The sequence below is a fragment of the Porites lutea genome, chromosome 1 (assembly GCF_958299795.1).
Source record: "Porites lutea chromosome 1, jaPorLute2.1, whole genome shotgun sequence".
Taxonomy (NCBI): Eukaryota; Metazoa; Cnidaria; class Anthozoa; order Scleractinia; family Poritidae; genus Porites; species Porites lutea.
Window position 1 is genome coordinate 32,320,642 of NC_133201.1, and position 18,242 is coordinate 32,338,883.

General features: G+C 40.6%; 1 protein-coding gene across 1 annotated transcript; it reads left to right on the plus strand.

Moving 5' to 3' along the window:
* The first annotated feature begins 105 nt into the window (after window positions 1-105).
* Window positions 106-17,966, plus strand: LOC140937234 (solute carrier family 35 member F6-like). Its single transcript, XM_073386780.1, has 16 exons — window positions 106-213; window positions 1,714-1,796; window positions 2,211-2,275; window positions 3,347-3,417; window positions 3,994-4,055; window positions 4,459-4,538; window positions 5,088-5,147; window positions 5,724-5,802; window positions 6,568-6,662; window positions 11,899-11,943; window positions 12,068-12,182; window positions 12,846-12,911; window positions 13,860-13,942; window positions 14,710-14,752; window positions 15,369-15,463; window positions 16,811-17,966. Exons 1-16 carry the CDS (start codon window positions 116-118, stop codon window positions 16,919-16,921), a joined length of 1,251 nt encoding a protein of 416 aa, XP_073242881.1. The 5' UTR covers window positions 106-115; the 3' UTR covers window positions 16,922-17,966.
* The last annotated feature ends 276 nt before the right edge of the window (window positions 17,967-18,242 follow it).

Consider the following 18,242-nt stretch of genomic DNA (forward strand, 5'->3'; position numbering starts at 1 on the left):
CTTGACGTTGTTTCATTTTTGGTTTACATTAAAATTTCCCACGCGCGTCCGACGCACGTCCTGTGGTAAATTTGACTGGTGAGAGGACACTGGGGCGAAGTTGACCAATGTTAAGATGGCGGCCTTGACGTGCACGCAGATTCTTCTGGCAATCGGAATGCTTATTTCAGGTTCTATAAATACCCTGTCGAAGAAAGCACAAAATGATTGCTCGTAAGTATCGCGAGGGTTTTAAATGCTTTAAACTTTCCCTCTTCATACTTATCTTGCTTCTTAGGCAGAATCTTTATAAGATCTGCTGTCAAAATTAAAAGAGAAACCTTCACGTGACTATTAAAAGCGCGCCACACACATTTACAGTCAAGTAATAAAAGCACTGTAAATTAATCACTCGAAATGGGTGCTTACCATATCGCAGTCGGTCCCGCAGGCTTGCCAACCCCCAAAAGGCAAAAAATGTGAGACTGCTTAACCTATAAGAGCTAGTGGGAAAAGTAGTGAGTAAAATAAAGTCGTGAGCTGTCCCTAGTTTCCTATTGGAAGGGACTTTCAGTGGGGATTATGGGTATTGGAAGTCATATCACTTTAAAGCTGAGCAGTAAGCATTACGATCAATTTTACGTGTTAGGTTTAATTTTGATTTCTATGTTTTGTTGGCGGCTGCATGTCTGTGAGAGAAACAGCTTCACATTAATTTGGTGGCAGCGGCCCGGGTGGGGGGGGGGGGGGGGACTCCACATATGAAATGGGGTGGGGATGCTCGTTGGAAATTTTGAATTGAACCCCTAAAGGAGACCAATCTGGGCGTGGCCCAAGCTTTTTTTGACCCCTAAAAGAGACCATGTTAAAACACAGACAATATATATATTTTTATGTTTTTTGGCGTGCAACCCTAAACGAGACCTTTATGACTAAATATGATGGCGTTTTGACCACAACACCCTAAGTGACACCAAAATTCGAAATTTACAACCCTAAGCGAGATGACGAGCATCCCCACCACTTTCATATGCGGAGTCCTCCCCTCCCCCAAGGGTCACAGTAGGGGTTGGGGTGTATGAAGCACAACCAAGTAAAGTGCAACCAAACTTTTTTTTCCTTCCAGGAGACTTTTAGGGCTTGGAAATCTGGCATGGGATTTTTTGGTTGTTAATTTTTTGGTTCAGGGAAAGTTGGGTTTTGGTTTTTGTCCCCATTCAATCAACCCTGTCATTTGAAATCAGAGTACCCCCCTGGGACTGCAGGCTATCTCACAACGATGTTTCATTTTTCTATTTCCCTGTCTCCCCCCTCCCCCACCAAAAAGAAAGAAAAAGGCTGGAATATGAACACTCAATTTCTTGCTGGCACCCTTTGCAAAGGGGTCATTATCCACCATCCTTGGGAGTATGTAGATAACAAAAAAAAAAAAGGAAGAAAGAAAGGAGAAATAAAAATGGAACTTTGCACTGGCTTTGATTGTTTAACTGTATAGCCATTTTTAAAATTTTTTTTAGTGATTGCCTGATTATATAAAACAGTCATGTTCATTTGGATCTGCTGCTTGGGTTTCAAGAGGTCTATTTTTTATGACTGTATAAAATATAATATCTCTTTGTGGACCTCAGGTGGAAAGGCTCTAGTTGATTATTGTATCAGTAATAATTAATTATTTTAATAATTAAAATAATTAATTATTAATTATTATTATTTGATTTTAATTTATATGTTTAGATCAAAGGGACTAAAGGATGAGCATGGAAATGAGGTTCACAAATTTGATCATCCTTGGTTTCAAACTGGATTGATGTTCATTGGTAAGAATTGACTTGATAGGGTTAGAACTTTTAAAAAAGGCTGACTTGTGCTGTTCCAAGAAGTGCAAGCTATTTCATATTAAACCCCACGTTTAGGTGTCCAAGTTTCCTCTGTCTGTATTCTTACGAACCCAAGAGACACGCTGAATGTAATGGATCTAGTTCACATGACATTTTAAAGGTTACACCCTTTGATAAGCCTTAGATTAATATTATTTTTTTAATCTAGATTATTATTTTTAATTTTATCTATATTTTCCTGACTATTATTTATAACCTGTAATATTATTTGTTTTCATTTTCTTTCATTTTAGGTGATAATGATGATTATATAATTTTTTATATATATATAAAATTATATTGATAATTTATTATTATAGCTAATACTTCTACCTCTTCTTTTTTTGTTTTTAGGTGAAACAATGTGTTTGATTGGCTTGTTTTTTCAAAGAAGAAGAGAGAGAAAGCAGTTACAGCAGGTTTAAAAAGTTATTTTCATAGATAAACGTGGATCACACATTCTATTATTATAATTTTTTTTGGATTTATTGTTATTTTCATTTATATATATATTTAGAAACAATAATTATTGATTTTTATTATCATGACTTTGAAAATGTAATGAGGTGTTCAGATTAGATCTCCGGAGGCCTACAAGACATGATTTAAAAATTAGATGATTCATAACTTTTTCTTTTTATGTTGTATGGATAATAAATATTAAATATTATAATAATATATATTATGTTTTTCACTCTACTTGTGTCACTTAAAAGAGTCCACTAAATATGGCTTTTCTTTATAATTACAACTAACTTAAAAACTGCAAGATAATATAATAATATATAGATTTAGCTAAGGCTAAAAGCAAAGAAACCAAAAAAATAAAACAAATTTAAGCTTCAAAAAAAGCAAATCCAGAAATTTTTTTGTTTCGGGCTTTTTTTGGCTTTCAAAATAGATAAAAGAGCCTCAAAGCGAGACTTTCTCTTGTTATCCTTACTTTTTACTGGAAACCACGCGGAGACCAAATTGTTCCTGGAGCGTAACCAAAAGCGTGACAAAGCAATTAAAAAGCAAAGCTTTAGAAATTTATTTCCGAAAATTTTGTTTTAAGTCAAACACAAGAAACTTTAATCTAGATTTCTACTTCTGCAACTCCATTGGTTGCACCTAAAATGATTAATTTTGCACCAAAAATGAAACGCAACATACATGTCTGGGACTCTCTTCCCTACCCTACTGTTATCCTGATCTTTTCTCTGGCATCGATAGGTCCGATCCATTCTCTATTAGGTATGGGGCTCTGCCGCGTGCACAGACACTTTGCTATACAGTAGAGAATTCATTGACAGTTATGTCGGCTTAATTTTTTTGCTAAAAAAAGGAATCTGTTTAGGTTATCCTTTACCACAATAAATATTACTACCTGGATTTATAGTTTTGAGCTAAATTATGAGTTAATTATGAGTTAAATTTTTTTGTTGAGCATTGCTTACTCATTTTGTACACTCATAAAAATATTGATGATTTATATCTATTTTTTGTAGAGCTTTATGGAGAGTATCAGTGATGAAGGGGATGCAGGCCCTGAACAACAACTTATAAGTCAGCAACCTAGGTATTTATTATATGTAGTGTTCTAATGTTATTAATAGACCAGCGAGTAGTCTCTCTTTTTCCTCAAAATTCTGTGAGCAAGTGTGACTTGTGAGTGTCAGAATGGTGAAACTGCGACAACACATTCACATATTTGCTTGCTTAAAAGTGCTTTCAAGCAAAAGGGAGGCTGCCTACAGTTTATATGATAATATACCCACACCCTCTGCCAATTAATAGAGAGGAGAAGTGTGATGCCATGCATGTTACCATGGTAATAATATTTCTTGATCTCAACAATATTGTCTTTTTCAGAGATGGTTATTTGTATTGTTAAACAATGGAAGAAAAGTATTGGCTATGTACTGTTTTGTTCCTGAGTGCAATCATGCGCAAGAAATGCAATTATGCACAGGAAATTCAGACATTTCAATTTTCATGTCTACATGGTTCATTTTTTGTAATGGCCAGGTTTTGCTGGTCAGAAAAGGAAACAAACAAACAAACAAACATAATAAGCAAACACATTGTAGTCTGTAAAATTGTTCCTGTGATGCATTAAGAATATACATGTACTTTTTTATCCTTTCGTTCCCAGAGTATTTCAGTGGATCTTTGCCTTCCCTACAGTATGTGATTTGTTTGGGACTACATTGGGAGGCAAGAAGCAAAGTTATTGCCATTAATTAACTAATTTATTTGTTTCTTGCAATAGTGCTACAGAGAGTAACTTGTTATAGAACTGAAACTCAGATGAACAAATTGAAATTAGCATTTATTAGCAAATTTCTCACTTTTTACAGAAACCACAAGTCACACAAAGGTTGCAAATTAGTCAGTGACTCTTTTTTTTTTAATTTTTGTAATACAATTACATTTGTGTATGATACATTTTTTTTATCTTACCTTTTATGTAGTTTGTTATTGATTGTAAAGCCACACATGTTGTGACTAATTTCTTAACATTCAAAGACTTCTTAATCTATCTATTGTTGCACTATTAGTATAAAAAGTGTTATTAATAAAAATGTGTACAATAATAATTATTGTTGATTTTTAACAGGAATTGGCCTTCTTTATGTCAATGCATCTGTTTGGCAGATGCTAAGAGGTTCAATCATTATATTCACTGGAGTGCTGTCAGTAAGTACAAGTGATGTGTTTAGACTTTAGTCTGCATACCTATGCGCTGTGCATAGCTAGTGACAGGATTGTTGTATGTGGGTTAACTTTCTTGGCGGCGGAGCCATTAGGGTTCTTGCAGGTGGTGAAATTTGCCTTGCTCCCAATTTTCCTCACGACTCTGCTATGTATGCTATCCTGAGATGTGCAGAGTTGTGTGCAAGATTTCTTAATACAACTTATTGATCTGTAGATTCACGGAATACTTAATATTATGACACTTTCTTTCCCTTTAATTTGGAGAGGGTGAAGGGGGGCGGGGTGCAAGTAGCCTGAAGTACATGTGTTGACAGTTACCCATCTGGTCTTTAATTAGTGATAATTTGAAAACAAAAACGTCAAACCCTTTCCACAAAAAAGACTCAAGAAAATGGTGTCATACCCCTGTACCCCTCCCCATAATGGCTTCCCTGTTAAAGTGGTTGGTTTAAGAAGGTTTAACTGTATTCATTCAGCTTCCCTTCAGTAGCAAAGTTGAGTGAAATTTAATTTGTCTTTGCTGTACTCAAGAAAATCTTTTTGAAGAGAAAGCTGTGGCCAATTCATTGGATTGGAATGTTTGTTACCATGGTAAGGACTTTGTATATTGATCTTGTATCATATTTGTTGGCCGTAAGTTATGGCTCTATGAATCTATGAATGCATGCCTCATTACAAGAAGTATCCCTAAGGCTAACAATGACATGACTCAGTTAAGTCAACCTGGGAAAAATAATGTTAAAATACCGTAAACTGCCACTTATAATAAGCTCACCAACCACCTCACTTATATCCGAAAGGGGGGGGGGGGTACTCCGGATTTCAAGTGAAGGGGATGATCGAATAGGGGCAAAAATCAAAACCCAAAAAAATTCCGTAGGGCTTCCAGCAAAACCCAACTTGGTAAAGCTGGGTCAACTTTACATGGTTTTCCTCCTGCTTCCCTGGCCTCCTTTTTCACCCTGCCCAATTGCAAGTTATATAATTATGATGATAAAGCAGATAAAGTTGTCCTTGACCGTTAAAACTGATGATGTCAAAAGTGGTAGAAGGGACGTGGATCTACACAGGCGATTACGAGAGGTTCAGGAGCGAATGGGTTAAAAGTGGTAGTTTAGTCTGTTGTATTTCCAGCTGAACATTGTTGTAAATAATTTGACTTTTCAGATTGGTTTAGTTCTTGTTGGATTATCAAGTGTTCTCAGGGATAACCACCGAGGAGCCACGAAAGGGCACGTTATTTTAGGTACCACTTGGAAATTAAGGGTTAATTAATTAAGGGTCAGACAGAATGCAACCTAAATACCTTAACACCTCATATCTATATTTTCCTCTAAACACACTTATATACTTAAAATAAACGACTTTTTTCTTTATTTCTTAAAATGCCACCTAGTATTTAAATTGCCCGTGGGGGGAAATCTCTATTCCTCATAAGCTCGGCTTCTCGGAGATTTCCCCGCCACAGTCACTCCTCCCAAGTAATGCACAAGTTTTTTAATTTAATGTTAATTAACCTATTTATTATCGTTTTTATTCTGCTTGTAATTTATTGTGTGTGGCAAAATAATAAAATAAAATAAATAAATAAATAAATAAATTTTACCGTGTGCACAAGTGCAGTGAACTTCTTTAAATAAGCAGTGTGCAGTAGTTGTATTATATACATGTGTTCATGAAGTTCATCCTGTCTAGTTATATACCTTATCAATACATAGTCTATGTACAGGTATTTCCATTCGATTCGCGTTCCACTTCGTCATCATTGTTTTGCTCTTTTGTTCATCATATTTTGCCTGTTGATACGTTTCGCCGTAAAATCGCGGGTCCCATTACTACTTGCGCGGTCTCAATGCCTTCCGACTACGGTCTTTTGACTTTCTGAGTGAAGTGTTAGCTTATTGTTTCGACGATAGCAACCATTAAAATACAAAGTCACTGTATTACTGTCTGCTACTGCTCTCGTATTGCCTTTCGTTTAAGGGAATCATTTCGAATGATCATTTTGCAGGTATTGTTCTTATTTTGGCTGGCCAGTGTGTCAGTGCGACACAGATGATAGTAGAAGAATTATTCTTGAAGAAAAAGAACTTCCATCCTTTACAGGTAAGTTCATTGCTTGATAAAAAAATTAAAATGGTGTCTTTCATTGATGATTAGCATTACACTTTGTTACTTGGGTTTCAGCCAAACCTTATCGTGATGCCTAGTATTTGCTGTAGAGCAATGGGCAATATTTTCCTTTCTTTGTACATGCCATTGAAGGTGGATACAAAATATCCTAGGAATAGTAGGCGCATAAAAGAAAAGAAGTACAGTTGAACCTCTCTACAAGGCCACCATGGGGACAGAAGAAAGTGGCCGTTGTAGAGAGGTTTAAACAAGAGTGAATGTATGGACTGTCCGCTAAAAAAGTGGCCGTTGTAGAGAGGTGGCCGTTGTAGAGAGGTGGCCATTGTAGAGAGGTGGCCATTGTAGAGAGGTGGCCGTTGTAAAGAGGTGGCCATTGTAGAGAGGTGGCCATTGTAGAGAGGTGACCATTGTAGAGAGGTGGCCGTTGTAGAGAGGTGACCATTGTAGAGAGGTGACCGTTGTAGAGAGGTGGCCATTGTAGAGAGGTGGCCGTTGTAGAGAGGTGACCATTGTAGAGAGGTGACCGTTGTAGAGAGGTGACCATTGTAATGAGGTGACCGTTGTAGAGAGGTGGCCATTGTAGAGAGGTGGCAGTTGTAGAGAGGTGGCGGTTGTACAGAGGTGACCGTTGTAGAGAGGTGACCATTGTAGAGAGGTGGCCATTGTAGAGAAGTGGCTGTTGTAGGGAGGTGGCCATTGTAGGGAGGTGGCTGTTGTAGAGAGGTGGCCATTGTAGAGAGGTGACTGTTGTAGAGAGGTAGCCATTGTAGAGAAGTGGCTGTTGTAGAGAGGTGGCCATTGTAGAGAGGTGGTCGTTGTAGAGAGGTGGCCGTTGTAGAGAGGTGACCGTTGTAGAGAGGTGGCTGTTGTAGAGAGGTGGCTATTGTAGAGAGGTGACCATTGTAGAGAGGTGGCTGTTGAAGAGAGGTGGCCATTGTAGAGAGGTGGCCGTTGTAGAGAGGTGGCCGTTGTAGAGAGGTGACCATTGTAGAGAGGTGACCGTTGTAGAGAGGTGGCCGTTGTAGAGAGGTGATCATTGTAGAGAGGTGGCCGTTGTAGAGAGGTGACCGTTGTAGAGAGGTGGCCGTTGTAGAGAGGTGACCGTTGTAGAGAGATGGCCATTGTAGAGAGGTGGCCATTGTAGAGAGGTGACCATTGTAGAGAGGTGGCCGTTGTAGAGAGGTGACCATTGTAGAGAGGTGACCGTTGTAGAGAGGTGGCCATTGTAGACAGGTGACCGTTGTAGAGAGGTGGCCATTGTAGAGAGGTGGCCATTGTAGAGAGGTGGCAGTTGTAGAGAGGTGGCGGTTGTACAGAGGTGACCGTTGTAGAGAGGTGACCATTGTAGAGAGGTGGCCATTGTAGAGAAGTGGCTGTTGTAGGGAGGTGGCCATTGTAGGGAGGTGGCTGTTGTAGAGAGGTGGCCATTGTAGAGAGGTGACTGTTGTAGAGAGGTAGCCATTGTAGAGAAGTGGCTGTTGTAGAGAGGTGGCCATTGTAGAGAGGTGGCCGTTGTAAAGAGGTGGCCGTTGTAGAGAGGTGACCATTGTAGAGAGGTGGCTGTTGTAGAGAGGTGGCCGTTGTAGAGAGGTGGCCGTTGTAGAGAGGTGGCCGTTGTAGAGAGGTGGCTGTTGTAGAGAGGTGGCTATTGTAGAGAGGTGACCATTGTAGAGAGGTGGCTGTTGTAGAGAGGTGGCCATTGTAGAGAGGTGGCCGTTGTAGAGAGGTGGCCGTTGTAGAGAGGTGACCATTGTAGAGAGGTGACCGTTGTAGAGAGGTGGCCGTTGTACAGAGGTGATCATTGTAGAGAGGTGGCCGTTGTAGAGAGGTGACCGTTGTAGAGAGGTGGCCGTTGTAGAGAGGTGACCGTTGTAGAGAGATGGCCATTGTAGAAAGGTGGCCATTGTAGAGAGGTGACCATTGTAGAGAGGTGGCCGTTGTAGAGAGGTGACCATTGTAGAGAGGTGACCGTTGTAGAGAGGTGGCCATTGTAGACAGGTGACCGTTGTAGAGAGGTGGCCATTGTAGAGAGGTGGCTGTTGTAGAGAGGTGGCCATTGTAGAGAGGTGGCCATTGTAGAGAGGTGACCATTGTAGAGAGGTGGCCGTTGTAGAGAGGTGACCATTGTAGAGATGTGACCGTTGTAGAGAGGTGGCCGTTGTAGAGAGGTGACCATTGTAGAGAGGTGGCCGTTGTAGAGAGGTGGCCGTTGTAGAGAGGTGGCTGTTGTACAGCGGTGACCATTGTAGAGAGGTGGCCATTGTGGAGAGATGGCAGTTGTAGAGAGGTGGCCATTGTAGAGAGGTGGCTGTTGTAGAGAGGTGGCCATTGTAGAGAGGTGGCCATTGTAGAGAGGTGACCATTGTAGAGAGGTGGCCGTTGTAGAGAGGTGACCATTGTAGAGAGGTGACCATTGTAGAGAGGTGGCTGTTGTAGAGAGGTGGCCATTGTAGAGAGGTGACCGTTGTAGAGAGGTGGCTGTTGTAGAGAGGTGGCCGTTGTAGAGAGGTGGCTGTTGTAGAGAGGTGGCTATTGTAGAGAGGTGACCATTGTAGAGAGGTGGCTGTTGTAGAGAGGTGGCCATTTTAGAGAGGTGGCTGTTGTACAGCGGTGACCATTGTAGAGAGGTGGCCATTGTGGAGAGATGGCAGTGGTAGTGAGGTGGCCATTGTAGAGAGGTGGCTGTTGTAGAGAGGTGGCCATTGTAGAGAGGTGGCCATTGTAGAGAGGTGACCATTGTAGAGAGGTGGCCGTTGTAGAGAGGTGACCATTGTAGAGAGGTGACCATTGTAGAGAGGTGGCCATTGTAGAGAGGTGACTGTTGTAGAGAGGTGGCTGTTGTAGAGAGGTGGCCGTTGTAGAGAGGTGACCATTGTAGAGAGGTGGCTGTTGTAGAGAGGTGACCATTGTAGAGAGGTGGCCATTGTAGAGAGGTGACCATTGTAGAGAGGTGGCCGTTGTAGAGAGGTGACCATTGTAGAGAGGTGGCCATTGTAGAGAGGTGGCTGTTGTAGAGAGGTGGCCATTGTAGAGAGGTGGCCATTGTAGAGAGGTGACCATTGTAGAGAGGTGGCCGTTGTAGAGAGGTGACCATTGTAGAGAGGTGACCATTGTAGAGAGGTGGCTGTTGTAGAGAGGTGGCCATTGTAGAGAGGTGACCGTTGTAGAGAGGTGGCCGTTCTAGAGAGGTGGCTGTTGTAGAGAGGTGGCCGTTGTAGAGAGGTGACCATTGTAGAGAGGTGGCCATTGTAGAGAGGTGGCTGTTGTAGAGAGGTGACCATTGTAGAGAGGTGGCCATTGTAGAGAGGTGACCGTTGTAGAGAGGTGGCCGTTGTAGAGAGGTGACCATTGTAGAGAGGTGGCTGTTGTAGAGAGGTGACCATTGTAGAGAGGTGGCCATTGTAGAGAGGTGACCATTGTAGAGAGGTGGCCGTTGTAGAGAGGTGACCATTGTAGAGATGTGACCGTTGTAGAGAGGTGGCCGTTGTAGAGAGGTGACCGTTGTAGAGAGGTGGCCATTGTAGAGAGGTGGCAGTTGTAGAGAGGTGGCGGGCGGTTGTACAGCGGTGACCGTTGTAGAGAGGTGGCCATTGTAGAGAGAAGGCGGTTGTAGAGAGGTGGCCATTGTAGAGAGGTGGCTGTTGTAGAGAGGTGGCCATTGTAGAGAGGTGGCCATTGTAGAGAGGTGACCATTGTAGAGAGGTGGCCGTTGTAGAGAGGTGACCATTGTAGAGAGGTGACCATTGTAGAGAGGTGGCTGTTGTAGAGAGGTGGCCATTGTAGAGAGGTGACCGTTGTAGAGAGGTGGCCGTTCTAGAGAGGTGGCTGTTGTAGAGAGGTGGCCGTTGTAGAGAGGTGACCATTGTAGAGAGGTGGCCATTGTAGAGAGGTGGCTGTTGTAGAGAGGTGACCATTGTAGAGAGGTGGCCATTGTAGAGAGGTGACCATTGTAGAGAGGTGGCCGTTGTAGAGAGGTGACCATTGTAGAGATGTGACCGTTGTAGAGAGGTGGCCGTTGTAGAGAGGTGACCGTTGTAGAGAGGTGGCCATTGTAGAGAGGTGGCTGTTGTAGAGAGGTGGCCATTGTAGAGAGGTGGCCATTGTAGAGAGGTGGCAGTTGTAGAGAGGTGGCGGGCGGTTGTACAGAGGTGACCGTTGTAGAGAGGTGGCCATTGTAGAGAGATGTCGGTTGTAGAGAGGTGGCTATTGTAGAGAGGTGACCGTTGTAAAGAGGTGGCCATTGTAGAGAGGTGACCGTTGTAGAGAGGTGGCCATTGTAGAGAGGTGACCGTTGTAGAGAGGTGGCGGTTGTAGAGAGGTGACCGTTAGTGGAGGTTGGACTGTATAGAGCGTTTTCACTCACGTGGCCAGTATCTATGCAAATCTATTGGAACAAAAGAAAGCGTTTGCATAAGGAAAGAGTTCAACTCCCACAGGATTTATTTGGGACACCAACATGACCGCCGTTTCAATGTTTTGGGACACCAATATGGTCGCCGCTCACGCAGTATTAGGGACCTTAAGCAACGACGGCGACGACGACAACAACAACGTCAAAAAATAATTGGTGTTATGAGCAAAACAACTGCTCTGCACGTGCATCACACTTTTTAGTACATTTCTTTGACGTCCACTGCACGACTACGACGTGAAACCTCACAATGCGACGTTTTGTGGAGGACGTGGACATAACTACGACAACTTTTCCCTTCTCTATTTTGAACATGGATAAAAGCCCTTAATGGTATAACTCCAGAAAAAGTCGGCTACATTTGACGAATTCAGCGGTTCCAAATAGACGCGATGAAGTTTGAAAGGACGCAAATTCATTTTTTTAGTGATGTTTCCACTGCTGTCGTCGTCGTCGTCGTTGCTTAAGGTCCTTATTAAGGGCGCTCACCTCTCAAATCCCATATACGGCCACTTATAAGCTCCCCCACATGTAAGCCCACCCCCCTCCCTCCTTCCCCCAATTATAGGTCTGTCTACCTCTAAACACAATCTATATCTATGATCTATATCCGATTATAATCCCCCCGGCTGTGAAGCCCTCCTCCAAATGTATTGAAATGAATTCTTTTTATTCTGACGTTCTGAAGTTAAATTAACAACTTTCTTGCTTGTTTATTTGTTTATTTACTTGTTCATTTTGAATTTTAATTATTTCTTTATTTTATTGTACCAATATCGACTGTTAATGTCTCCGCAGGTCGTTGGAATGGAAGGCTTCTTTGGAATAATTTTTATGAGTGCAGTAAGTACCTGCATACTACCGTTGTACTTGTCTAGTGTCTTGTCTGTGTAACTCCTTTTGACTACAGTGATGTTCTCTTAGAATTTTCAGTAAAATCTTCGGTTTTGTGATCGTTTTGCTATAGATAGTCCTTCCTGTTTTGTATTACATCCCTGGAGATCAGAATCACCATAGTTACGAGAACAGTCTGGATGCTTTGTTAATGATCAAGAACGACACCAAATTGCTCATAATGTCACGTAAGAAATTAGCCAACTTTGTGCATAAGTTGATGTTGACAATATTATCCCTTTAATCTGACTAATGGACCATTTTCGAGTTTCAAAAAACCCTCACTTTCAAGAACAGGCTAAGTGCAACACCTTTCTTGTGATAATGAATTATATTTACATGAGAATAAAAAAAACATTTGTTCATATCAATAGCTTTACACGTAGCCTCGCTTTGAAACAAAGGCTTGCTGCAACTCGGAAATGGCCCAATATAATGTGTACGTCGTGTAGATAGATGCTGTTGCAAAGGGACATGTAGCCCAATTGGAAATGCACAGAAATGGGGAGTAGAGGAGAAATCATACACGTATATATTGACCTCTTTTACTTCAGCTGAAAGATCGTTTTTCGTCCATACATTCGTGCAGCACATCTTACAAATGGTCGGAAAAGTACGTCAAACGTTTGTTGGATGAAAACAATATCTTACCTACTGAATGTACAGTCTTCGATTAGCACGTTACTAAACATTCGATGGGTAGTGAACATGTATACTGCACTCAATATCCAATGCAATATCCTCCATTCTTTAGGTGTTCTTTTCAACTGTTACAAAGTATATTTCAAAGAAAGTTGCATGTATTATTGCAAAAATACTTTTTTCTTGAATGTTTTTTTTCTTTTTTGCAGTTTTATACATCTGTTCTATTTCCTTTTACAATTTCTTTGGATTAGCAGTCACCAAATCATTAACAGGTAAAGGCGGGAAAAACTGTTTAACATACTCGTACACAAAGGGTTTAATCGTACTCTTTTGCGCTCCTTTCACACATTTGTATCCTCGGATTCCCTGTGCGTATGTCCGCTGGTTGCCCTAATTTTTTGCATTCTGCTCTCTCTTTGTCCAGAAATTAATAATATTCTAGTCGCCTATTAGTTGTTTTTCTTCTTGTTTTATTTTTTTTTTTTTACCTTTGCACTAATGGAGCAAAGCCCCAGGCTCATTATTCGTTCGTTCTTAAAATGAAGAGTTTGTTTGTTTGTTTGTTTGTTTCAGTGGTTGGCACATGGCAATGACAAAAACAATGTTTACAAAATTAATATGAATTTTTACTACGGGCCAACGGGGAATTAAACCACATACATGGAGGTGATCCGTTTTTTTTTTTTCCTTAGACTGATTCCTTCACGACTTAATTACAGAGAGGATTGTCAAAATAGTCGCAAACACTCATCAGTTCATTAAATCTAAAAACGATGTTATAAAACTAGCGATGGTGTTAGGCTATGTTCCCAATATACCGGCGGGATTGCTTATCGTGTCGACACGATCGTAAAGCTATCTTACTTGATATTCACTTCCGCTATAGCCCGAATACCCGTTTACACTACACCAAAGTGTGGAACCAAACCCATCGGGTATGTGACGCTCCACGTTCGAGATCGACGTGGTGCAGCTTCGCTCCGTTACCGAAATCGCACCGCCACAACCGTTCTTATGTGTAAACAGAACCCAATCCGCCGGTATGGTTTCCGCGCCGGCGCAAAAGCTATCCGTTATTGTTTGAACATAGCTTTAGTCGACTCTGGCAAAGGCCACGTTAATTCTCTTATTCACTCCTTTTTAAAAACTTCTTTTAAAAACTTGCTTTCTCGCGTTTACATTACCTTGTGATTAAAAAAAAATTATATTTCTTGTTTCAGCTGTGCATCGAACATTAATAGACGCCCTTAGAACCATCGTTGTGTGGCTTGTTGATTTATTCATCTACTATGTCTTTCACGAGGTATATTAACTTTGAAAAACAAGGAAGCTTCAGAAACTACGATGGTGACGGTAGCGCAACCGTCAGCAGGGCTGTCATTAAGAGGCGGGGGCCGGGGATTTTTCCCCCGGCTACTAAGAACGTGGCCCCGGCCTCTCTCATAGGAAAATAGAAGAAGAAATCCCTAGCTGTTTGATTACCCGCCCACTTGTTGTAATTACCCGGCAACTTGAAATCTTAGGGACAACCCTTCGTCAGTTACTAATAATACTACTCCGCCTTCTTAGAAACATATTGGTGATTATTCTAATCCTCTCAATAACTCAAATGTTTCCTTGGAGTTAAATTCTCCTTGTTAAAAAAAGGAAAATAAATTCGTGGGCATGTGTGCTCGTCTGATATAGATCAGATGTTGCGGTTTAGAAATTCACGTTTCAGTCGTACAGGGGAAGACAGAGAAGTGCATGAAAAAGTGTGATGCACATGCCGGAGTTAAATTGTTGTTTTGCTTCCTTATACCTGTAGTTATACTGTTTTGACGTTCTCGTCGCCTTCGCCGTCGTCGTTTCTTAAGCCTTGAAAGGTGTCCACATTATCCAGCCAAAGATATGGCTACTGAATTCACTTAAAAACGGTAGAAATCAATTCAGGGTGACCATCTGTTGAGAGGTATCTGTCTTACAGTAATGTTCGTCGAGAGTGTTGATCATTCGTTGCGGTACGAAGTAGTTTGAAGCGATTAATCAGTTGTATTTTAATAGGTATAGATTTTTTTTATCCCGTTATAGGGTTTTGGAGAAGCTTGGGACAAAAGATATGGCATTTTTCAAGGTAGGGAAGATTTCTTAGAACTGTTGGGCTATGCAAAAATAACAATAACTAGAATTTAATACCATCAACTGACGTGATACAGCTCACTTTGACTTTGAAGATGCCACGGGACAGGTTGTCGAAACGTCGGTCAGTCACTGTCGACAACAACAGTCCTATTCAGAAATTCGTTCACCAGACGATCATAGTCACCCTACTTATGAAATGGCTCATGGGTTCAAACCTTTCATAGCTTTATGTAAAAGGTGTCTGTTTCAAACAGATTTTAAAAGATTCATGAAAGGAAAGCAAGGAAATAAGTTATTGTTCCTGAGATTACCACTTGCTACACAATGGCGTTCCTTTGCCTTTGTTTCATTTTCTAAATACCTTTAATCGAGTACTTTTTAATATTTGTGACTGTAAAAACAGGAGCTATGTATTGTTGCCAAATTGCTTTAACAACATACCTTAAGCCCCAATATCCACCTCCAATAATCCCTTTGGTGATCATTTTGGTAATTCTCGTAACCTTTGTTCTTAATGGTAAATTGATACTGTTTCAGTTGAGGGAAAATTGATGTTGGACACTTGTATCATTTGTAGTGTTATTGAACAGATTTGTGTTTTTCTGCAGTTGATGGTTTTCTTTTCCTTTTACTTGGCACTGCTCTCTACAATCAGCTGTTGATAATCCCTCCTTTGATGCCTAAACCCGACCCACCACAACAGGTACATTTTGTGAATATTCACTGTTTGTTCTGAGATAATAGAGATCTTAGCCACTCACGACAACGGCGGCAGTAAGAACGGCAAATTGTTGGTTTGATAACATTTGCCAACAGATTTCGGAAATTCCGGGTGGCCAATGTATATGAAACACGAGTAAAAATGGTTCGTTCCAAAGCAAACTTTCCGTGATGAGCAACCGAACATCTGAAATAGTAGTCCTGTTTTTTTTTATTATTATTATTTTTATTTTTTGGTCGGAATGTTCCAAAGGGAAATTTATGTTCCATTTATTCAAACCTATCTTTGATACCAGCTTCAGGCTTTCGCGGCCTATTTTCGGAAAAGAGAACTGATCTGTACAAATAGTAAACACGATTACGAGGCGAAGCTTACCAGTCTAAACTGCTTTCCATTCAATCAAACCGTGAACCGACCGGTTTGCCCTTGTAAAATGGAAAACAACCAACAGCTCTGCACGTGCATCATCAAGCCTGCGAAAAATTCAGGCTTGAACGGGATTCGAACTCAAAACCTCTGCGAAACCAGTGAGTGCCGCTCTTACCACTGATCTATCAAGCTAAATGGGAGCTTTTTGCTTTGAGAGTTCGTTATATACGCACCCTGCGATCCGAGAGTCCTTTTGTCTTCTTGGTGAGGAGGAGAATAAACCGGGAGAATAAAAAAAAAGGTTCTACCTAAATCGCGTCGACCTCTTGCAGTCGCCGAAGCCAGAACTTCTGGACTGGTCAGTCTTGTTTTCTCTCGTTAAACTAGTCTGTTCCGAGTGTGAGCATCGGTTTATTGATAAACCGACGGTCGTCACTGAGCCCGCTCTACCAAGCGCAAGGCTAAAAGGGCCGGGTTCGAAACTGTACCCAAAAACAAAAATCTTTCTCGAGTACTCCAAATCGAGCAAGTGAACGGCTTTGCGGCTAGAGAGGTGTAATATACACGACGATGATGAAGATATGAAGGGTGGTATACGAAATTTTTTATTATTATTATTTGCGGAAGAGTGACAACGCATGAAAGAACATCGCGTTTATGTGTTTGGTTCGATTTTACCCTCCGTTTAGATTTTTATCTTCCTCTGCTCTGAACTCGTTATCATACATTTTCATTTCCCAAATCAACGTTAGGAAAATGAAATTTAAATCCAGCGTAGAATTGCACCACAAAAAACAACTTAAGCAGTACTTCGTCAATCTCTACCCAGCTTACACGTTTAAAAACTTAAAGAAAGAAGGTAGAGACTGAAACCTCTAAAATTTAATGTAAATACCGCTTCTTCTTCATGATTACTGCTTAAGAAAAAAGAATGGTTAAAGTCTCTTGATTTGTCTTCAGGTGGCTGCACCGGAGGAAGAAGATAACAATGCCACTTCAGGCTCAGCAGAACAAGAACCATTGTTAAGAGGGCGCACTGACCAGTCAGGATCTTACACTGGGGTAGTGTAATCACTTGACGTCTCCTATATAGGGTTTTGCGTGGACATGGCTTTAATGGGAAAGACTTCTTGGGACGTGCGTCCCGGGTGTTTTTGTTTTTGTTTTTACCATTTTTTGTTTTTGAAAAAAAAAAAATGAAATAAAAAAGCAAACAAAAGAAAGAGAACATTATATAAAATAGGATTTGCTTTAATAACTGACAGTTCTCAAAACTTGAAAAAAAAAAAAAACGGAAACAGCAAGCGAGCGAGAAGCGAGAGTGGCCCTCACGTCCAGCAGCCGATTGCACTTTCAATGTGTGAAGAATGTTCGTATAAATATAAGGCCATAAATAGACTAAAAGTCTTCCTGTGAAAAAAAAAGGATGACTAAATATTTTTTCTATACTTCCCGTTTAAAAACCAAAAACTGGTGTATATCACTTTTACATTATGTAGTGCTATTTTTTAGAGTGTACTGGCCTCTCAATGCAGGATACTTAACTGCACTGGACGTTTTGATTTTGAATTTTTTTTGCCTCTTTAGCGGCATGCCTGTTTTGTTTGGTTGTTGTTATACTATTTTATTGAAAAAACAGCAAGATACAAGATATCGACCAATAAACTTCCTACAAAATGGGAAACTCTTTTTTACATTTTTTAAAGATCACAGCCAAGGGCCAAGGTGAAAGAGCGAATCATTTAGAAATATATATATTACACGAGGCATTAGGTTTTCCTATTCCACAATATAATAATTTCCCCAATTGAATATTAAAATAAATAATAACTATTTATTAAATTTGTATGGATTTCTGAAATAAATTTATTGTTTCAAAAAGATATTTATTACGCTGTAGATGTCAAGACTCAGAATTAGACATTCTTTGGCTCTGATCTGTTAATGGAGTATTTTCCTAACTTTCAGTAGGGTATTTTTTTAGCGAATGTCTAGTAGGGTGTAATAATAAATCTTGTTTTTCCTAAACCCAATTCTTCCTTCTTTAATACCTTTATGTGATCTCTCAATAACCCTGTAAATATTATTATAAATCTATGGTTTCCAGGCCTGAAACTAATCCTAGGGCGCCTCTTTCAGGAGAAGGGGAAAAAAAGCAGTATCTGACAACGAAATTGAGTGTTTCGTTGTCCTTTGATTTGAGGATATCACCGAGACTCGAGGGAAAAAGAAATCATTTCTAAGGGCTAGTTTGTCAGAGCTACGTTCCTTGGATCTTAAATGCTGAATTTCGGCAAGTGCTCGTTATTTATTTTATTATTAAAAGTTTAGGGGAAAAAAGAGATAATACTCTCGGTCGTTTTGCGCCAAGGGAACCTCTGCGGTGAAGAAG

Bases quoted from the DNA above. Each gene is read 5' to 3' on its own strand.
- LOC140937234 (XM_073386780.1), top strand. From the start codon at position 116: ATGGCGGCCTTGACGTGCACGCAGATTCTTCTGGCAATCGGAATGCTT. The intron at 1,797-2,210 runs GTAAGAATTGAC...TTTTGTTTTTAG, and splicing joins AACTGGATTGATGTTCATTG to GTGAAACAATGTGTTTGATT. The intron at 14,753-15,368 runs GTAGGGAAGATT...GTTTTTCTGCAG, and splicing joins AAGATATGGCATTTTTCAAG to TTGATGGTTTTCTTTTCCTT.